This window comes from Bos grunniens, chromosome 19 (assembly GCF_055505025.1).
Source record: "Bos grunniens cultivar Pamir isolate PY7600 chromosome 19, Bosgru_T2T1.0, whole genome shotgun sequence".
Classification (NCBI taxonomy): Eukaryota; Metazoa; Chordata; class Mammalia; order Artiodactyla; family Bovidae; genus Bos; species Bos grunniens.
In genome coordinates this window covers 18,475,287-18,497,232 of record NC_141183.1, presented here as the reverse complement: position 1 = coordinate 18,497,232, position 21,946 = coordinate 18,475,287, and the positions used below count along the sequence as shown (strand labels likewise).

At 53.6% G+C, this 21,946-nt stretch overlaps 1 protein-coding gene across 2 annotated transcripts in view; it reads right to left on the bottom strand.

The window, feature by feature from the left end:
* MAP3K14 (mitogen-activated protein kinase kinase kinase 14) overlaps positions 1-21,946 on the bottom strand; it is a 43,658-nt gene that overhangs the window by 2,686 nt on the left and 19,026 nt on the right. The window contains exons 1-14 of one of the 2 annotated variants that reach the window (XM_086357237.1): positions 18,594-18,691; positions 18,139-18,414; positions 16,930-16,999; positions 14,849-15,059; positions 14,134-14,745; positions 12,870-13,007; positions 6,476-6,605; positions 6,115-6,246; positions 5,551-5,655; positions 3,672-3,835; positions 3,017-3,167; positions 1,216-1,590; positions 946-1,052; positions 361-505 (exon numbers count right to left, since the gene is read on the bottom strand). In XM_086357237.1, coding sequence (XP_086213363.1) covers positions 361-505; positions 946-1,052; positions 1,216-1,590; positions 3,017-3,167; positions 3,672-3,835; positions 5,551-5,655; positions 6,115-6,246; positions 6,476-6,605; positions 12,870-13,007; positions 14,134-14,745; positions 14,849-15,059; positions 16,930-16,999; positions 18,139-18,394 — 2,596 coding nt within the window. In that variant the 5' untranslated portion in view covers positions 18,395-18,414; positions 18,594-18,691. Of the gene's footprint in view, positions 1-360; positions 506-945; positions 1,053-1,215; positions 1,591-3,016; positions 3,168-3,671; positions 3,836-5,550; positions 5,656-6,114; positions 6,247-6,475; positions 6,606-12,869; positions 13,008-14,133; positions 14,746-14,848; positions 15,060-16,929; positions 17,000-18,138; positions 18,415-18,593; positions 18,692-21,946 lie in introns of those variants that run through there. The other variant, XM_086357236.1, reaches the window with a different exon arrangement.

The following is a 21,946-nucleotide window of genomic DNA, read 5'->3' as shown; positions in this document are numbered from 1 at the left end:
CTGCATGGAAGGCAGTCTTAACCTCTGGACCACTGGGCAAGTACCTCTTGCTGCGTTCTTGATTAAAATGCTCATGGGCTCCTGTTCTTCCCTTTCCCTTCAGAAATTCAGGCTTTTACTCCAAGCCAGGAGAGACTGCTCTCCACCCGCAGCGAGGCTTCTGGGACTCCATCAGCTGCCCATGAGGGGCCATGGTCCTTCACTGCTCGGTAAGGACAGGCTCCGAGTTTAGTTTACTCTAAACTGACTCAGTGGCCAGGCACCTCAAATTCTGGGTGCCAGGTAGCTTCCTCCTCTCCCTTCCCCACTGTGCCCGCCCCTCAGACTCCCCAGTCCCAGGCAGAGGTCAGGGGACTGTACCGTTGAAATAGCTTGGTGTGTCAGTGGGCCGCCCCCGGGCCAGCACCATGTTCCAGCTGGAGCTGCGGGCCTCTGCCTGGCTGCTCCACGAATGCACGCCGGAACTCAGTGTGTCCCGCGAGCTCTGAGAAGCCTTGGACGGGTTCTGAAACGAGAGTGGGCACAGACTCAGGTCCCTGGGCTCAGGGAACCTTCTCTGGCCTTGGTCTGCTTTGGTGAGGGAGTGCTCCTGGCTCGGGCTGGAGCGTGGCTCTACTGGTCACTGCTGGGACTCAGCACGGGGCTGAATTCTTGAGGGGCCCCAGGGCTGGAGGAAGGTGACGATTATTCTCTATGGGGACTAAAGCCCAGCCTTTCCCCTCACTATCTTAGTCGCCAAACCAGTCCTGCATTCCCAGGTGTGCTGGAGATGGACTGTTTCATTCTGAGAAACCAGGACCCCCCAGCCCCAACGAGGACTCCTCCCATAAGAAAGGGGCGACCCTATCACCTGCCCTTTACCCTCTGCCTGCACTGAACACCTCCACGGGGTGGACACAAAGCCACCAGCCCTGTGCCCGGGCTCCTGGTCTGTGGCCCACTCACCTTCTCACTGTCATCTGACAGGGAGAGGCTGTCGACGCTGAGGCACGAGAGGATCTGCTCCTGCTCCTCCAGGGAGAACGGCTGGGACAGGCTGTTCAGAAATAACTCTGCAGAGAGAAGCAGAAGATGGCTGTGAACCGGAGGGGTCTGGGCTTGCTGCACAGATCGCTGAGCCCAGGGCGGGGGCTGGCTATGGAGAGGATGAAGCCAAGGCCTTGGGGCAGCGCCCAGGCCTGTGTCCAAGGCCCTGGAGGCCGCAGCTGCCCATACCTATCTCCAGCTGCTGTAGCTCCTGTTCAGGAAAGGTTGCCTTTCGCTCGGGTGAGGTGGGGTTCCTGGCGGGGGCAGGATCCAGGGAGGACAGGGGCAGTGGGTCCCATGTCCCAGACTCCTCCTTGCCCCAGTGCAGGCTGGGAGACTTGCTCTGCTCTGGGGGGTCTGGAGGTGGAGGAGGCTGGAGCTTAGGGGCCCCGCCTGCTGCGTCCTTAGCTGGCTGCAGCCCTGGGGCCCCTGGTGAGAGCTCCCCTGGCGGGGCATGCAGGGTCCGCTGACGGTGGCCTTGGCTTGGTGGTGGGTGGTCTTGGAGTGGCAGTGGATGTCTTGGTTCTTTGTACTCTCCTCTCCAGGGACTCCTCAGACCTCCCACTACAAAACAGAGAGCACACGCGGTGAGGAGGGAACAGGCCAGGCCGGTGGCCTTTTCTGAGCAGAGGAGTGGCAGAAGTGGGCAGGGAGGGTGGTCCCTCGCCCAGCCAGGACACGATTTCAGAGGGCGCTGCGTGGTCTTCACAGGAGGCTTCTTCCTTAAGGGGGGTCCTCTCATGAAAATAGAACAGTATTTCTTTTATTCTATTTTCCTTCCAGGTAACAGTTGCAAATTTAAAAATTATAGAATTGGCTCCAGAGAAGGGCTTTGTTAATATTAATTGTAATGTTAATATTACAAAGGGAAGATTTAAAAATAGCTCTGGGGTAATGCCCACTCATAGCTTCCAGGAGAATGGGCCTCGCTGACCCTCTGTATCTCACCCTTCCCTTCTTGACAGTCAGTGCTTCCTGAGGGGGCACTATTTCTCGGGAGTGGGGAGGAAGTTCAGCCATTTTAAATGGGGGGCCATTTAACTACCATCTACGTTTGGGGTGCGGGCCAGGCAAGGCCTCTCTCCTGTTTTACTCAATCCCTATTCGTTCTCCTCACTGCCTTTCAAGCCCTGCCACTTCCCTCCCTCGCACCCCGCTGATGTTCTATCTTCAGTAGACATCAAAAGTGCAATATGTCACTTTAGGTTTCACTGAATTCTTGCTAAGTGTGTGTTGTTTTTATTTATCGATTTTTAATTTACACAACGGCACTGTATTCTAGGCCTTGCTCTGTGGGTCCCTGCTTCACCAGGCACTACAGTTTTAAGATCCAGCCAGGCTGCCCTGTGAACACTGAGGCGCTTGTACTGCTGTGGGTGCTGCGTGGAGCATCCCGCACCCCACCCGACCCCATCCCACTCCCACCACTGGCCTCTTCGTGTTCCCAAGGAGGGACACCCAACTGCGCCCATCTCCCCTCTCACAAATGACACTGCAGTGTACACCCCCAGGTGCGTCCCTCATGGATCTGGGCAGAGTTCCTTTGGCAGTGTGCCCTGGAGTAGGGTGCAGGGTCCCAGGTCTGCAGACATCTGTCTGAGTGCTGCCGGGTGCCCTCCAGCAGAGCCTATGGGCCACTGTCCCATATCCCCACCTATAGTTGGCACCGCCAGCTTTCTGACTTTCTCCCACACAAATGGCTAGAAAGTGATACCTGGCTTTATTTCACACTCTCTGATACTAATGAGTTCAAGCCCCCTTTCTATGTTGTGAGTTCTTTCCCCCATCTCCTGAGCATGGCCTCTGCATCAAGGTACAGTACTAAGCACTTGGGCTCACATGACCTCAGTCTTCCTAACAGGCCTGAGGTTGGTGTCATGCCCATGCTCTAGATGGGGAAGCCAAGGCTCTGAGATGTTGAGTATCCTGTTCTTGACCACCACACGACCCCACCGCCTCTCACTCCCTGCAGCCAGCGCGGGGCTCTTACCGTGCTGCAGTGCCAGGCTGACCTTCCCCCCCAGCTCCACTGCAGATGCTCGGTGGACCGGCTCTTTCCTGAGCCCCTCCTGGATGGCCTGGGCCGTGAGCGGGGCACAGGAGGGCGGGATCTCCCTCACAGGTGGAGGCTCACTGGCAATCTGGGAGTCAAAAGGCAACATATGAGACTCGCCTCCCCATCACTTCCTGCCCCTCACTTCCTTTTCTTGCTCCTCCCCACTCTCCCCTGTCCTGCTGTGCTGGGGTCAGTCAAAAGGACTAGAATGGCCTGGTCTAGAGTGAGGGCTGGGACTTTTCCAAGAAGAAGGGAAAAGGGGGTTAGGTAGGGCAGAACAGAGCAGGAGGCGAGGCGCCCATAACCCCCAGGCACCCACAACCCCCACAACCCTCAGGAGGACAGGCGGGGGTGGCCTGGGGTGTGGACACAAGAGAGCCCTGAACCATGAACTCAAGAAGACCCTTCACCCAGGATCTGCCCTCGGACCCTAAATTTGGGTAGCCAAGTATTTAAGTCAGGATCCCACATTTCTGCTGAGGCCCTTGCTTGCTCCTGCCGCCACTAAAGAGCGGCCAACACGGGAGGCGCCACCAAGCCCGCAGCCTGGGCCCGTGGCCTGCTGGCCGTCCCAGGGGCTCTCACGGACCTTGAGGCACAGCGGTCCTCGGAAGTACTGGGTCCAGGGGTGGCAGCCGTTGAGCATGTGCAGCATCATACAACAGCTGCTCCAGACGTCCACCTTGGCATCACAGGGCTTGCCCATCACCACCTCTGGCGCCATGTGGGTCTCTGTCCCGGGGATGTAGTCCCCTGCAGAGGTGAGGTGAGGCAGAAAAGGCAACTGTGAGCTCTGATGGGCGGAAGCCTCGGCTATGACCACCCCAATCAGTTCCTGATATACCTTGACTCTGTCTCAAAGTACTGTAAGTAGAGATAAAGCCTCCAGGTCCAACTTGCTGGGGATAAGCCAAGGTGGGGATTGTGCTGGGGACAGGAACAAAGAATATATCATCTAAAACAAGGGCTCTGGACATCTGTAGTGGTCCAGTGGTTGAGAGTCTGCCTACCAGTGCAGGGGACACAGTTTGATCCCCAGTCCAGGAAGATTCCATAGACCATGGAGCAACTAAGCCTGTGCACCACAATTATAGAAGCCTGCACTTCGGCGCCTGTGCTCCACAAGAGATGTCACCACAATGGGAAGCCCAGCCCGCACACAGCTAAGAAGAGTGGCTCCTGCTCATTGCAAATGGAGAAAGTCTATGCAGTGACGAAGACCCAGCACAGCCAAAAAATAAACAAACAAATTAATTAATTAAAAAACCCACTGGCTCTGCCCTTTGGATCAAACTCTCAAAATGCCTTCTAAAAGGGGGGAGGGATTAATAGTATGATGTTCCTGAAATTTTAGTAACTTAAAAAAAAAGGAAAAAAAACATATGCATAAAAGACTAGAAAGACTGATGCCAGATGTGAAGAGTATTATTTTTCTGGTGGTTTGTGTTTCTTATTTTTGTTTAGCTCTACTTTCTGTGAAAGGTATTAGAAAAGATATAAATGTATATATTATATAATAATATATATTATATAATTATATATTGTATAATATTAATAATATACTGTTAATATATGATATTTATATATAATATAATATGTATAAGATATAAAAGATATTTTATAATATAATAATAACACTATAGTTATTTCAAAGTGGAAAACAGGTATCTGTGTTCAAATTACATCTTCAGAATTATCAAGAGTCCTTTGACAACAAAGAATCACTTCTAAAAGATTGCTTTTCCTTTGGTCAAAATGAAATAATTTTATGCTAACGCTATAAATAAAAAAGCAGGGCACAAAAAGTGTGTTATGATGACCTTAACTATATACAGCAAAGTATCAAAAAATTATGAATAAGGAAAGACCTGGAGGGAATTATCTAAAATATTCATGATTATCTCTCTGGGCAAGAGGAATGGTAAGAACTTTTACTCCCCTTCCAAACCACTTAACACTGTAGTTATCCAATATTTTACTGCAGACACAGATTAATAATCAGAAAAATATAAGTTAAAAACAGGCATTTCTCCAGCTAGAAAGCATAGGCCCTTTGGTCAGCCATCTCATTCTGCTTTGCAAAACCGTGCTCTCAGAGGCGAGGGAGGGCTGAGCTCACAGGCTTGGAGCACAGCTCCCCGGGAAAGGCTGGCCAAGGGGCCTGGAGCCCCGGGGGTTTGGGGACAGCAGACCTTGGACCTTGGGTGTGGCACCCAGCCTCTTTTGTTCCCTCCTCTGTGTAACAAGAACATCAGAAGCAAGCACCTGACATGCATGATTGCATTTAAGCTTAACAACAAAAGCCTCATAACCTAGGGTGGTTGTGGGGCTTAAGAGTCTTCATGGACATAAAGTGCTCACATCTCTGATTGCCATTAAGGAATGTACAGGAAGAGGCGCAGGGCTAACGCTTCGTGAAGGCTGCCCAGCTGTTATCTTTGGGGGAAGGGGTAGGGGGCAGGGCATACCTGTGAGCAAAGACTTCCCCAGGCCGTTGGGCTGAAGGCACACAGCGTGGCCAAAGTCGCAGAGGGCTGCGCGGCTCCCATCACTGGACAGGAGCACGTTGTCGGCTGCCAGGCCACCCCGGGGAAGAAGAGGAACAGGTGAGTCACCGAGGGCCCCGGCCCAATATGAACCTCCGGCGGGGCAGTTTTCTGGCTGACCCTACGTGGCAGCTGCAGCTTCTGATTAGTTTCATTAGTCATGGAGGGAGGGGGGGGCGGGGATCAGTTCAGGCTGGAGGCAGGCAGCAGGCAGGCTCTCAGAGGGTAGGGGGATATGGCCACTCAGCCTTGCTGCCCTTCCCTCCCATGGTCACCAGTAAGTAGGAGCTTGATTAGTGTTTTCTGTGGGCATCACCCACTGGAAATCACAGTGCCAGGCTGAGGGCTGGGAGAACACATTCTCCTCTCCTGCTGGCTCAGCCCACCCACCTTGACGGAGGTACAGAAGATCTGGGAGGAAGCAGGCATGATGGGGTGAGGAAAGAGCCCAATAGGGACCAGGGCCATGCATGCCCTGAGCCTTACCTTTCACATCTCCATGTAGAATCCTGCGGGTATGGAGGTATTCCAGCCCTTCCAGCGCCTGGCCCAGGTAGTAAAGGGCCCGGTCCTCTGGCAGACAGCCTTTCTGCTTTATGAGCTGGCCTAGCGAACCACCTAGGAGATCAATGGCTGGTCTTTACATGGAGCTTTTCCAGGCCTCCAAATCAGCCAAGGGCAAGAGACTTCAAACGGCAGGTGGTAGAAAGCAGGCCTTTCTTGCTGATGTCATGAGGTCAAGAGTTTAAAAATGGATTGACTGGGGACCAAGATTAACCTGGGCAAGACTTGGAGAAACCCTTGGCTCTGACTTTGGAGGTAGAAAGAGTGGCCCCTGGCTCCTTACCTTCCAGCAGTTCCATGAAGATGTTGACCCAAGGCCCTTCCTTCACAGCTCCATACAAAGGGACGATTCTGGGGGAGGTCAATCCCGCACATGCCATCAACTCCTCTGCCCGAAATACTTCAACTCGCACCTGGAAGGGCCCAGCGGTGGGTGGGAGTCAAGTTGAAGGTCCAGGGCTGGTTCCCTGGGTTCCTATCTGGACCCTTGGAGCTCCCTACATGGAGACCATGGATGGGCCCGGTGATGATTCCGAGGCCAGGCAGGGCCCTGAAGGGCCTGCTGGACACTTAGAAACTAAAGTGTGAACCCTGGGGCGCTCAGGGTCAATGCCTAGTACTTGACTAAAGTTCTACAGTGCTGATGTTTATGGAAACAGTCATACAAAAACGACAATCCTTATCCAGGCCCCTGGCATGCTGCTCACCCTCAGATCTGCTGAACACAGAACTTTCTTTCCCCCAGCTCAAATGTCTGGACAGTTTCTAGGTTATGGGACCTTTTGTTTATCAACATCCACGTCTTAAAATGTTTCTGTACCCAGAGCTGGTAGAGCCAAGATTCTGGCTCTGTCAGTGCCTCTGGATCCTCAGCATCCTTCTAAGCACTTATTATTTGCTGATAATTGTTTGCCTTTCCCCCTGAGGCTAAAATGTCCATGTAGATGCGACAGTGCTTGTTTATTCTGTTTGCAGCTGTTTCCCCAGGATCTGGGCATAGGAGAGGATTCTCCTACGGGGAGGGGCTTGGCCCAGGCCCTGTCTGCAATGGACTGGCAGGCTGGGGACCACCCACTCCTCTGCAGGGACCAGCGTGACATGGAGGGAAGAAATAGGCCTTAGATACAAGCATCCTGGGCTGAGACCCTGGCTCGGCCGTTTCCAAAGGTGGATCACTTCCTCTAAGCTATGTGTCTCCATATGTGAATAGTGGGGGCAGTGGCCTCTGCTCCTGTGTAGGGTAGGAGTTTGGAGGGGTGATAACCAGCACTAGGCCTCAGTGGGTGCTCAGGTATGGCAGCTCCTGCCTTCTCCCTCCAGCTCAAATGAGAGCCGCTCAATAAATGCTTCAGTTCAGTTCAGTTCAGTTGCTCAGTCGTGTCCGACTCTTTGCGACCCCATGAATCACAGCATGCCAGGCCTCCCTGTCCCTCACCAACTCCTGGAGTTCACTCAAACTCATGTCCATCGAGTCAGTGATGCCATCCAGCCATCTCATCCTCTGTCGTCCCCTTTTCCTCCTGCACCCAATCCCTCCCAGCATCAGAGTCTTTTCCAATGAGTCAACTCTTCGCATGAGGTGGCCAAAGTACTGGAGTTTCAGCTTTAGCATCATTCCTTCCAAAGAACACCCAGGGCTGATCTCCTTTAGAATGGATTGGTTGGATCTCCTTGCAGTCCAAGGGACTCTCAAGAAGTCTTCACCACAGCTCAAAAGCATCAATTCTTGGGCGCTCAGCCTTCTTCACAGTCCAACTCTCACATCCATACATGACCACTGGAAAAACCATAGGCTTGACTAGATGGACCTTTGTTGGCAAAGGCACTGGAAAAACCATAGGCTTGACTAGACGGACCTTTGTTGGCAAAGTAATGTCTCTGCTTTTGAATATGCTATCTAGGTTGGTCATAATTTTCCTTCCAAGGAGTAAGCGTCTTTTAATTTCATGGCTGCAGTCACCATCTGCAGTGATTTTGGAGCCCAAAAAATAAATGCTTATACTTCCTATAATAGAGACTTGTTTTTCCTTTCGGCTGCAGTTGGCTTGCCTGTTAGCCCTGAGAAGTGCCACCAGGGGGCGCGAGTGCTAACAACACTAGCCAGGGAGCAGTCGGTCAGGGTCTGGCAGTCTTCGGAGACCTGCTGACTCGTGCGGCTTTTGGACTTTTGCCTATCAGTGGAAAAATCTCTCTTCTGATTACTTGCAGAATATCTGGTTGATCATCTTGCACGAACTTTGACTCTCTGTCAGTGTTTCCAGCTCTGAACCTGAATTGGGACTAATCTGTCGACAGGACTTGTATTAGCAAATGTCTCTCACCCTGTTGTTCCCAAACTGTGAGGTGAAGCGCGCACCACAGAGAACTCACAAGGGGAGCAGTGATGGTGACATCTGGGGACGCCACCTAGACTACTAGCTTAAGATACTTCGGTTTCAATAGCTGCACTGCATTCTTTTGAGGATGTATCTTTAGGAAGGTGGGTTTTTGGAGGCTGCTGTGACAAAAAGGTTCTTTAGGGGGATAGTGTGGAGCAGGATGTGAAGGGGATGGTGTCCAGTGATTTCAAAGGTGGAGAAGTGCGTGCCCAACAGGATACACATTCCATTAGTAATTATGGTTGTTTAAGAAGGAAATTTATCTTTCAATTTATGTGTGTTGTTATGCAAATAGTTACTAGATTGTTAGGATAAAGACTTATTACTTGACCCAATTATTTAACAGATGAAACTTGCTTTAGGGGCACCTTGAAAAAATGACATGAAGGGCTGTGAACCAAGGAAGTCTGGAAGCTTAGGCTTTAATTCTGAAGAAATCCGTAAGTCTTTCAGAGCACCCCAGTGATATTAAAACCCTTCCCAACCACTCTGATCAAAGGGAGTTGGAAGGGACACTTCAAAACACAAGGTGTGTTAGAAGTCTGGGCCAGCCCCAGGGAGAGCAGGCTGAAAGGATGCTCTCAAGGGAGAAAGGTTGCCCTTCTAATCCAGGCCAGCTGCCCATCTGGCCACCTTTTCTCTCTGGACTTCAGTGTCCTCATCTGTGCAGTGAGGGCTGGACTCTGATGAGGATGTTAATGAGAACTAATATTTAATGCCCACTTAACAGATTCCAGGGACTATGCTCAGAACTTTATTCATTGTTTGCATCTTACAATAGCTTCGGAGGTGATATCATCTCATTTTATAGACAAAGAAGCTGAAGATCAGACCGGTGACCTGTTCAAGGTCACGGGATAAGAAGGGGCAGAGCTGAGGTCTTGGGGGGGTAAGCCTCACTGCAGAGCTGCCAGCTCCCTACCTTGCTGAAGGCCGTTCTAGGGGTATTAGCTTTTACATCCTGGACATTTTTTTTTTTACTGAAGTTCAAGACCATGCATGCCCAGGTGGAAGCATGGTCAGCAGTCACCTAACCGCCAAATCCACAGGCCATTTCCCTCTGCTTAACTGCCCACACGCTTTATACCAGGGGTCTCTCTTTCCTTCTTGAACACTCCCTCTGGTTTTCTTTAGTATTCATATTCATTTCATCAGTAAATATAGGGAATAAAAGCAATTCTATAAGTTCTTTTAAAGATCCCAGGAACAATAATATGTGAGAGGCATACAGTCTTGTCCTTTACTTCCTCATCATCATGGAGACAGTCTCCTCTTGGTCCTTGTCCTGATTTCCTCAACACTCGTCCTGGCTGACTTTACCCACGTGCTCGGCTGATGGCTGCTTCTACCATCCTTCCACCATGTGAGTGTCCACCCCCATTACAATCCGAGCTCCTTCAGGTCAGGCGTGTGGGCCCCACACCTCTGTCCCCAGCCCGGGCCTAGCATCCGGCACAGAGCAGGGGCTTGGTAACAACAGCTGGCTGGACTTGGCCAAAGCCACTCTAATCCAGATCAGGGCAGAGCAACAAGAGGCTCCTAGAGCTCCACGCTCCAGCCAGATGTGCTCAAACGAACAGTTCTTAACCCTCTGTGGGCCACAGAGCCCTGTGAAAATCTGGTAAATAAAAAGTGTGTGTGGGCCCATCCGCGCCACTTGTGGGATACAGTTCCAGGAGGTCATGGGTCTTATGAATGAACCGACTAGGATTAGAGCTTCTACACTGACTGTTAAAAGGCACTAGACAGGTGTATATGACCAGTGAGGAAATCTGTCCATGATCCACTGCTGCATGGAAAAACATGGTACAGAACAAATGAGCGCAGCCTCATTTTAATAAAAGTCATAACTACATGTTTATATCCGCATATCAAAGGGTGGTTACCTCAGAAGAGGACTGGGGGACAGAGAGACTTTTGGTTTTTGGGGTACCATTCTTTTATAATGAGTTTCTATTAATTTGAAAGTAAAAGTAAGATAAAAAAAAAATCTTAAAAAAACCCCCAAAACTCGACATTAAAGCCTGGGTGTGCAACCAATTAGCATCTGACCTGGGGCCAGCGGGGTGCTGACATCATCATGTGATGCTCCACATCCTGGATCCTCCCTGGGGAGCATCAGAGGGTATGCAGACTTGCTCTGACCCTGTGTGCACTTTGACCTCTGATCCTTGGCCCTCACCCTCCACCCCTACCCTCCTGGCAGAGATCTGTTTCTCAGATCTTCCAGATGAAAATGCTAAAGGAAACCTTCCTTACTCCCCTCCCCTGGAGAGAAAGGAGGGGTGGTGTGCCTGACCAAAGGCAGCTGTGTGGGCCACCCAAAGCCAACCCTGCTGAGGTCCTGGATTGGGGGGAGGCAGAGGTCCGAGGGGCCGGCTTTGGGGGGCTTGAGCAGCAGGTCTGGGCCTGGCAAGTCCGTGCGTTGTGCTTGGAGCTTGTCTGGCTGCCCTGGGGAGGTGAGGAGTGGAGTCCCTGTCCTCTTCTACTATATTAGGGTTGTTTACCTTGTTGCCTGGGACTCTGAGAACCTCAGCAGCGCAACAGCTGAGAAGCCTGGTGACTAAGCTCCCCAGCACAGGCGTTCATCTCCAGGATACTTCACACTCTCTTGCCCTCCTCCCACCCGCCTCTCAGGAGGGACAGCTGAGCCTTCTCTGGTGGCCTGGGGAGGGGACTGCAGCTGAGGCGGTCAGGCACGTGGCCCTGGCATCCCAGCGGGAGATGATGACCCATGCTGGCAAGAACTAAGCACGTGCTTCGGTCAGTGGTGGGGTGGGCAGGGGTGGAGCCGGCTTATTTGACACAGTGTGTCTGAAGTTTGGGGTAATACCTAAGGATAGTCCCCGCTCTCAACCCATTGCCCCGAGGCCCAGACTCTCCAGCTGTAACACCTGGTCATGCACCAGCCATGGAAGCCAGCCCTGTTCACATCGCAATCCCCTCACCCCTTAAAGTTGCAGGCACCCAAGACAGTGGTGCCAGCAGTGTCCACTCTGCATGGGGCCCGAGCAGGCTGTACCTGCCTGTTCTGGCTATTTGGTCCCCTTCCTTCGGGGAATCAGAGTGTGCTGAAAAAAAGCCATCTGAAAACAAGGTCCATCTTTGAATTAGCTTATTTCACGCTGCCCATGGGCCAAGGAAATGGCCCATAGAAATGTTTCTGATTTCCACCTTAGGAAGTCTTTGGGGCTAGCCCTTATTCTCAGCTGAATTTAAGGTCAAGGGCAAGGTGGTTTCCAATTAAGGTGAGGGGAAGAGTCGGGGTAGAAGAAAGGAGGAGAAGGAGAGGAGGGCTGACACCCTCCAAGGTTTGCTGGGCCTGGACAGTGTGATTTGACAGAAGGAGGCCTCGGGTCCAGGCCCGGTTGTGGGGCTGTGGGCAAGGTGCAGACCCTCTCTGGTCTCCAGTTCTAACATCACGGAGATGAGGGAGTAGGAGATGTGACTCAGGCCCCTGCCTCTAATTAGAATCCTAGAAGCTCGAGTCTTCCTCCCCTGCCCCTTCCTGAGGAGAGGGTCAAAGCCAAACTCTGTAGTTGGATAAACTTGCGTGCTTAGTCACTTCAGTCGTGTCCAACTCTCTGCGACCCTGTTGTCCATGGGGTTCTCCAGGCAAGAATATTGGAGTGGGTTGCCATTTTCTTCTCCAGTGATAAAGTATGAAGTGAGTGAAGTGAAGTCGCTCAGTCGTGTCTGACTCTTTGCAACCCCATGGACTGCAGCCTACCAGGCTCCTCTGTCCATGGGATTCTCAGGCAAGAGTTCAGGGGTGGGTTGCCATTTACCTGGGGCTCTCACTAAGTCTCATTGCCTCATATTGTCCATCTCCCAGGACTGATTACATCCAGTCAACAGGAGGCAGAGTCAGATCTGGCTCCCAAAGGGCTCCTGTCAGGGGGCTTCTCTTAGGGAGGCTCCTGTTAGGGGGAGACTGTGCTCTTGCTATTACCTTGCTATCCGCTGTGAAGTTTAAGAGTTTCAGCTCAGTATGAATTTTGTGACAATCCAATGATCTTCCTGGTTTTGACTTGCCCAAGGGGCCTGGCATCAGGAGGGGCCCAGGCTGCACACACAGCCTCACGCTCCCTCTCACATAGACACACACACCAAGTGCGGCTCACAGGCGGGGACATGTGACCAGGACTGTCTCCCCTTCCAGTGCCAGCTGACCCAGGGTAGCCAGGATAGCCAGGCTCCGTTAAAGAGAGTCAGACCCATGACTAACCCTGAAAGAAGGCAAAGGGAAGGCGATGGGCCTCGGGCCGCTGCCCTCCTCAGCTTCGGAGCCCAGCATACCTTTTTGACGGCACACTGGAAGCCGGTCTGCTTGTCCTCCATCCTGTGGACCTCTCCAAAGGAGCCTCTGCCCAGGCAGGGCTGGCGCGTGGCCCAGTGGACCTCCTCTCGGTACTCATAATCCACCGGCTTGAGTTTCTGGAGTTGGCAGGAGAGAGAGGCCGGTTTCAGTGGCCAGGGCAGTGGAGGGATGAAGGTTACAGTGAGGAAGGCTTGCCAGCTGGTGGCCCGTGCCAGGCTGCTGGGCTGAGCTGAGCCCTCGCAACAGAAGACACCAACTGGTCTCAGGCAGGGCTTGGGGTCAGCAGAGGGTGGGGTGGGGTGTGGGGGGACAGGACTACCAGAGAGGGGGTGATAGGAATCAGGCGAAGGCAAAGGAGAGCTTCATGGTCTGCCTGAGGCAATCTGATCCTTGCAATGAAAAAACCTCCTCCCCAGATTTGTGGTTGTGGGACAGAAATGAAATTGTCAACGACCTTGACCGTGAAAAAACATGACTTCAGCTAAAAGGTAAAAGAAAGGGAAGGACAATGAAGAGGGGCAGAGGACAAGGGATAATGTCAGAGATGGATGGGATTAACAGCCAGAAATCTAAGTTTGGGAAAATCATGTAATGTTACAAAGTTATCCAATAAACTAGAGAGGGAGAAACAAAGCTATGACAAACCTAGACAGCATGTTAAAAAGCAGAGACATCACTTTGCCGACAAAGGCCTATATAGTCAAAGCTATGGTTTTTCTAGTGGTCACGTACGGATGTGAGAGCTGGACCATAAAGAAGGCAGAGAGCCGAAGAATTGATACTTTCAAACTGTGGTGTTGGAGAAGACTTTTGTGAGTCTTCTGGACAAGAAAGAGATCAAACCAGTCAATACCAGGAAATCAACCCTGAATATTCATTGGAAGGACTGATGCTGAAGCTCCAATACTTTGGCCACCTGATGCAAAGAACTGACTCATTAGAAAAGACCCTGATGCTGGGAAAGATTGAGGGCAGGAGGAGAAGGGGACGACAGAGGGTGAGATGGTTGGATGGCATCATTGACTCAATGAACATGAGTTTGAGCAAACTCTGGGAGATGGTGAAGGACAGGGAAGCCTGGTGTGCTGCAGTCATGGGGTCACAAAGAGTCAGACATGACTTAGCGACTGAACAACAAGAGGAGGAAGGTGAAGGAAAGGGGGAAGAGAAGATGGGCGGCCCTGGAGGCGGAGGTGGAGGGGGTGGTGATGGCATGTGTCCATGTGTTTGGGGACTACTTGCCTCGATGAGTAGGACCCCCTCGCTGTCCTCAGTTTCGGGGCTGGGCGCCTGGGGCCTGGAGCCCCCCACTGACCAGGTCTTGGCCAGGCTGGCCAGGCTGTGGGCCTGGCCGGAGCTCACGCTGCCTTGCAAGGCATGTACCAGGTACTCCTCCACGGACAGCTTGTCCCTTGAGCCACGAGACGGGAAGCTGGGCTTCAGGTGAGGGCTGGGCAGGGGCTTCTGGCTATCTGCACAGGCCAGTCTGCCCAGGTGAGGGCCAGGCAGGGGCTGCTGGTCGTCTACACAGTTTGTCAGCTTGCCAAGGAAGAAGGACTCTAGCGGGTGAGGCTTCCAGGGCTGGAGAGGGTGGAATGGGAAGGGGTGAGGCAGCCTGCTGTAGGGGAAGGGCTGGGGCAGGGGGCTGGCGTCCTGTGGGTGGTGGACTTTCCACACGTGGTTCAGACACTGCAGGGGGCTGATCAGTTTGTGGAGTTCTGGTCGAGGCAGCGTTGGCCGCAGGCCCTCCCCAAGCTTCTTAAACCAGAGCTGACCAAGGCCCGGCTCCTTCAGAGGCTTGGTGAACTGCGGGGCATTTCTAACATATGGGGGACCCAGTGGAGGCTCATCTTCCTGCAGGGGAAACACAGCATTAGGACACGGAGCTGCGGTCATGGTGCAGTTCTTCTGCAAGCCCTGAGCCGGGCACGGGGACTGGGGTCGGGGGAGGCCTCACCTGCACTGGGACCGTGCAGCTCTCCTGCTCGGGGGTCCTGGGGAGGGGTTTGGCCAAGGCCACCCCCGCCTGAGCCGGGGACTTGGAGCTCTTCTTCTTGCGTTTCTTCCGGGCTTTGCTGCGGCGCTTCCCCTTCCAGCACACACGGGCCATTTTGCCCTCAGTCGAGTGGGCCACATTGTTGGGGATCTGATCAAGACTCTCGGACTGGCTGTCAGATAGACACAGACACGCCGTCTGGGTGTGAGGAGGTGCAGGTAACTGCGATGGACTCACAGAGACCCGAGGTCACATCCCAGCTTAGTCAGGACTTGCAGGAACGCGGGACAGTTCCTGAGCCCCAAGGACGGTCCGGGCCCTCACTGGTAAAGAGGAGGTAGTCTTTTCTGCCAGGTGGGGCGGAGATGGGGTTTAAATGAAACAGCTCATTTAAAAAGGCTAGCTGGGGGGATTCCCTGGTGGCTGAGTGGTGTAAAGTCCACCTGCTGGTGCGGGAGACGTGGGTTTGATCCCTGGTCCGGGAGGATCCCACATGCTATAGTGCAACTATAGAGCAACTACAGAGCCTGCCCTCTGGAGCCCGGGAACCACAGCTACTGAGCTCACAGGCCACAACTACTGAAGCCCTAGCGCCCTAGAGCCCGTGCTCCACACCAGGAGAAGCTGCTGCAATGAGAAGCCTGTGCATTGCAACTAGAGAGCAGCCCCCTGCTTGCTGCAACTAGAGAAAAGGCCGTGTAGCATTGAGGACTCGGCACAGCCAAAAATAAATAAATAATTACTAAAAAAACCAAAAAGGCTACCTCGGTGCCTGGTGCCAAGGCAAGCCTCTGATAAACAGTGGTTATTACTAAGGTGAGAGGCTGCACATTGCTCTTTTGATGTGGATGGAGAGAGACTAGGGGGACTGCCCACGGAGAGGGCCCAGAAGGGGGCATGTGGCTCAGAAGGCCACACCCCATGGCAGGCATTCTCAGCTCTGAGTTGGTTTCTGTGGCCTCTGGAGCAAGGACAGTTGATGTTGGTCACCTCCACCCCAACCAGCCCTGGGCCCACCGGGCTCCCCCAGGAATGTGAGGAGCGGCATAAACAGACACCTTGCCCGGGCTGGTGCCCGGGTACCAGGGGAACCCGCCCTGCTCTGACAGCTGGAGGCTGAGCATCACCATGGCTCTAACTCGGCTCTCGCCCCTCTGGATATCAAGGTCCCGGGGGCCCTTCTGAAAGGGCTGCTGCCAAACAGCTGTGAAGCCAACCACGGCCTCAGCTGCTCTCCCATGGCCTCGTCTCCTGCCCCCACGAAGGAGGCCAACTCACCCCAGTTCTGGGGATTGCTAGGGGCCTGCGGTTTCTCAGGCAGTGGAAAGAAGTGAGTCCATCAGAAACCTCCAACCCTGGGTCAAAAGGCATCGGGCTGGCATAAGGAATCTGACCAAACAGGGAGCATTTCTTGGTTCAAGGCCAGGTGCCCTCCTAGAACCTTTTCATCACTAGTGGTTCCCAAACTCCAGTGATAAAGGAAGTCTGCCTGGGGAGAGAGGAGGACCTATGTCCAGGTTCAACCTCCAGTTGCCAAGAACCAGTCTTTGGGGCTGGGGAGCCTCACTCAGCCTCCTTTCCACAGGGCCAGTGAGCTGCGAGTCTGCCCCTGCCTGTTTCCAAGCCCTCATCCCTCCCTGGGTGTGTCTCATAGAGGGAAGGACATGTGAGGTTTCTCACCAAGTGGCTTCTCTGGGCCTGCACTTGTGGTCACGCACCAGCGGCAAGGTGCCTCCTGTTCCCAGCACCTCCCTACTGATGGGAACCGAGGGGAGCATCAAGGGCTCCGTGGAGAATACAAATAAAACGTCAAGCTGATGTGACCCAGAGGCAGTCATCCACACGCTGGGAGCAGCTTTTGAAAAGCTTATTTGGCTGGGAGAGCGGCTCAGCCAGGAAGCCTGGGTGGGTTCCAAGAGCCGAACCACAGGTGCTGAAGGCGGGAGCCAGGGGTCATTTGGGAGCGGCTGGGGCGAGCAGCTGGGGTGGGGACACTGCCGTTGTGTCAGCTCGGGGCGCCCCTCTCAGGCTGACCGTCTTACCTGTACTGTTTCGAACCAGCGATGAAGATCCGTTCTGAAAAGGTGGGGCTGAACTCTTGGCTGTTCTCACCTTTTAATTAAAGGAAAAGGGGTTGGACGAGCAGAAAGGAGAAAGAAGAGGATTCGGCACTTAGGAGAGCGGCACTTTGCAGATGCCCTCCTGGCCACTCCTCTTTCCCGCGGCTCACCACCTCTCACAGCGGTGACCTCACCCTGCCCTCCCAGCCTGGGGGTCAAGGGCACTGGGTGTGCTTACAACACGGAATCGTTTAAGGGCGCCCACCCCACTTCACACACTGTGAGGTGTAAGTGAGATGGTCCATATAAAACCCTCGACACAGTGCCTCGCACACGGCTCAGTATATACTATTACATACGTGTGTGGGTTGAACTACCATAACCATGCCACTCACTTTGCTTTAATTTTTACTCTCTCATCTCTCGTCAAGGACCAGCCAGAAGGAAGCGGAAGATGCGGGGAAGGATGGATGTACGTGGGAAAATACTGTCACCAGCTGTCGGTCTCACCAGGCTCCACCCCAGAAACTTCCTGGGGTGGAGGTGTGGGGAGGGAGGGGGTTCCTGGCCCTTCCCGCCCCCTTGGGAGTTTCTCAGGCTCTGGTGGCAGCCATCATTCTGAGCCATCTTGAGGTCTTGTGAGCGGAAGCAGAAGGACCAGACCAGGCCTCACCCCACCCTGCAGGCCTCACGGCAGGTGTTCATCCTTTGGGGTGGGGGCCGCCTTGAGGTGGAAGAGGTGAAGAGCCTAATGCCCCAGAGCAGCTTTCTGGGAGACCTGGTCTTTCCTGTCTGGGCCTCTCCAGAGATGCTCAGGCTGCCCGAGGTCCCAGGAGAAGGCAGAGGGACTGCCTGATGATCCTGCAGACTCCCTAGCACCTTGGAGCCCATGTATCCCTGCCTCCCAGCTACCTTCCCCTGCTCTGGTCACCATGGGCAATGCCTCGTCGGCCACCTCTCCCTTCCTGTGTGTCCCTCCCTGGCACTGTCCTGGCTCCCATGGCACACTGATTGCTGGCTTAACCTCCGGTCCTATCTTGTGAGTGTCTCCTATGGTGGTCGCCCTGACCTCCCTCTTCCACAAGGGGACCCTGAGCCAAGCCCTACCTATGGCCAATCACCCTTGTCCAAACGCTGTGCCCCACCTCTCTCTCCGCCACCCACCCCTGCCCTGAAGCCCGGGGCTCTTACATTCGGCCTGGGCGATGATGGAGATGGCAGCTGGCCCAGCCTCCGAGCCGTCCTTGGCTGTGCCTTTGGTGATCACGTCGTTCAGGATCTCCCACTTCCCACAGAACACAGGGCTCTTCTCCACGGCCTCCAGCTTGTGGACGGAGCTCTGCTTCTTCCCCATCGCCTGTGTCTTCTCCTTGGCTTTGGCGAACTCCTTCTGCTGCCCGACCGTGGAGCCGGGGGCGCCTGGGCAGGCCATTTCCATCACTGCCATCTCCCAGGCTCACGCTCACCCTGCGAGAGAGACCACACGCAGAGCAGGTCACCCCCAGACCCCAGGGCAGGCTGCAGTGGGAGGAGAAAAGCAGGGGGCAGAGGGCCTTTGCCCCCTCAGGCCACATGTATTTATCCTCCAAATGATCCCAATGGCAACCTTGCCACAGTCTCATGTGGGGTGAGCCCCCCGGCCCTACCAGTTCTTCCCCTCCACTCCACAAGGAGAACTCTAGTCTGCCTCCTCTGGGACATCTGTGGATCAATGTCTGGGTTGGTTCTTTCTTGCCTTTGTAAATAATGGCTGAGTCGTCTTCTGCTGTTTGTTTTGTGGTGAACTTTGCTTCCGCAGAACAGGGGGGTGGATCCCATACTCCAAAGCCATTAGTCACCTCACCGATTCTGCACAAGCCTTGCCTTCTTAGAGACATGCCTGTGCCACCCATTGAGGGCTCTTCTCCAAGAGGAGAGAATCGAGGTTTAGTTTTGTTCCCAAGTTACAGGTAGAGGTATGCATGTACATATGAGTGCATGTGCGTGTGTGTGTGTGTGTATATATATACACGCATGCGTGTATATATATAGATTTGTGTATGTCTATTTATATATGTACACATTATATAGAGACACATATGAAATCTTGTAAAACCTAAAAACCATGCAAGCAGCAACACCAGAACTTGGCTCCTTTCCTGAGCTGCATCTGTTTGTGGCTTTCCAGAAGGGACTGACAGGCTTCCTTCTGTAATGTCCAAATTCACTTGCTGAAAACCTCTTTTGGGGATCGTTTTTCTTTCAGGTAACATTAGTAATGGAATTTCTATTACAGCCCACACACCCCACCACCAACTGACACCTCTAGAAATATGAGGACAAAGCACAAGAATTCATCTCTCTCTGGGCTCCGTCTCCCCCAGCTCTGCGTTCCCACAGAGCCAGATGGGAGAGAGAATGTACTGTTGTGACAATCTGTGCAAAGAGCACGCGGGCTGGAGTGGTCACAAAAGAGAACAGCGCTGCCCTGAGATTGTTAGCAGTTGGGAAGTTTTTTAAAGACTGGGGCTCTCAACTCCCAAGGGCAGTGCCCTACTGGGTCATGACTTGTTTGCGACAAAGCCTAAGAAGGCACTGATTGCAGATACTTTCATAAATGCTCTTTGATGGCAGCTTGGTCCTCAGCTGCTGCTAACAGATGAGGTCTTCTCTGCAGTAGCTCCATTCATCCTGAACCACGCCTCCATCTGCTCTTGAGGGATGAAGACAGACCGTGGGAAGCCAGGCTTCTATACTTCTGCCCTTTTGCCTGATCAGGCTGGAAGCTTCCGAGAGACAGTGGGACACTGGGAAACTCTAGGCTGAGACCTCCTGCCTACAGCATCTGGCTCACCACAGCACACACGAAAGGCTGAGGCAGCTTGACTGGGGTGTGGGGGTGGGGGAAGGTTTGTCGGTTGCTATGAATTTGATGCCCACATCTCTGCCTTCAAGGGCCTGCTAGCTTTGAACTCAGAGTGGTTCCAGCTTTCAGCCTGGGTGCGGGTGTGGTCCTGCAGGCTGGATGCTCCGGCGGCTGAATGGATGGCCTCAGTTTCTTGATGACCTTAAGTCTAAGGGGTGCTCTGACTTCAGTTAGGTGAAAGCCCTCCAAGCTGGCTGTTCTACTTGTAAGGGTGCTTTCATCCCACTCCACACCCCTGCAGCCCCTGTCCCTCTCCAAAAGGACTTGATCCAGGGCCTCTTTATAAGAGAAATGAGACCTTACAAATAGCCCCCAGCACTCCAAACCTAACAGTATTAGAGGTATGCCTACAGGAACACTGCTTCAATCTCCTCATTTTTATGGAGGCCTAATTAGGCGGAGACTTGCCGGAGATCACCAGTCTGCATGGGGCTGTGTGGAGCTGGGCCTATTGGGCTGTGCTGTCCACTCCCCAGTCCCTGGGCTGCAGGCAAGGGGGGATGTCATGGGCCTCCCTGGGCAGAAGGCTCCTGAGGGCAGAGGTCGTGTCCCTGGTGTGCAGCAGAGCAGGGCACAGGGGGTGCTGGCTGCAGGAGGGAATCAAGGATGATGCCGAGCATCTTGGGATGAAGAGAGAGTTTCACCAGACAGCAAGAGGAATGGCCAGTGGTCAGTCTTGTTCTGAGGCACCCGGCTGTTTAGAGCTAAGCTGCACTCGGGCTCATGTGGCCTTTCCTGCCTGACATGGCTCACCCGGAGCTGGCGCTCCTCCAGACAGGCTGTGGGGCGCCCCTCCCCAACAAGCTGTCCTTTCACCTTGGTGGCTGGGTGGGCAGCTAGCCAGGGGCCCTGGTCCTTCCTCTGCGAGCACTCTAGGCACCCCGTCCCAGAGAAACCGAGGCCAAGGCAGCCGAGGTCAGGGCTGCCTCCTCTGCAGCGCCCTGATGACTCACCCAGCAGCCTGACAGGCAGAGAGAGGAACAAGGGAGCCTGAGAAGCTAACCCAGCAGCTGGCTGCTGAACCTGTGAAGGGCACGGGGAAAACAGGCTGACCCTTGCCTCCCGGGGGCACGAAATCATGGCCTGGGAGTTGTACAGCTTCTCCTGTGTCTGCCTTTCCAGTGCCACATGACCATGACTCAGACTCTCATCGACTGTCTCCAAGTTCAAGAGGCTATTCTCAGGACACTCTGGCCGGACAGCAGCGCTCGACATATACACACGCTCGTTTCCTCACTCCCTCCCCACTTCCACGTGGGTTCTGATCTACAAAAAGTGGGGTTCTGCACTAAGCCTGGGACTGCTGGTTGGGTGGGCCTGCCCATCTCTGGGCTTTGGGTCCCGGCTTGCTGCCCCAGCCCGGAGCCCTGCAGCTCTGCCCCTTCTCTCGCTCCTGCAGCTCGCGGGAAGTGAGGACTAAAGTGGGAGCCTGCTGTGTTTCTGCCTTTGAAGGCAAGTCAAAATCCTGATTCATTACTCAGCTGGACACTCTCCACAGCTCCACTCAGGCCTTAGATGTACTCTTCCCTCTGCTCCGTGTGTCAGAGCCGAGGATGTGAGCAGTGGCAACAGCCACACCCGCTCAGCTCACTCACAGGCCATGAACACACAAGGGGAAGGGAAAGGGGCAGAATTAAGTCAGTATTCTTGTAGGGCCTGATCCACGTACACTGCCTGTCCTTTCTTCTGTGGGGCTTCCATGACCCCCCGGAGGGGCCTGGGGGTAGGAATGATGGGGAGAGCACCAGGTCAACCCCTGGGCACATGTGTGTGACACATCTGGGTAGACAAGGCTCCTGGGCTCCAGCTCAGTTCCCTCTCCAGCTTAGTAAAGATCTTCTGTCCAAGCTGAGGAGTTCTCAACGTGGGTTCAAGGATGGCTTCAGGGAGGTCTGGGAACCCTAGGAACTTTATTGGTGTTTCTCCAGGGAAGAGGTCCATAGGTTTCACCATATTTCCCAAGGGTCTAACATTCCTCAGAAGGTTGTTCTAGTCTCCCCAGAAGACCAAGGCCAGGGCTAAACGCCTGATTCTGGCTCAATTCTTCTATGCCAAGGAAGAGCTCACCAAGGCAGTGCTATCCTACCTAAGTTA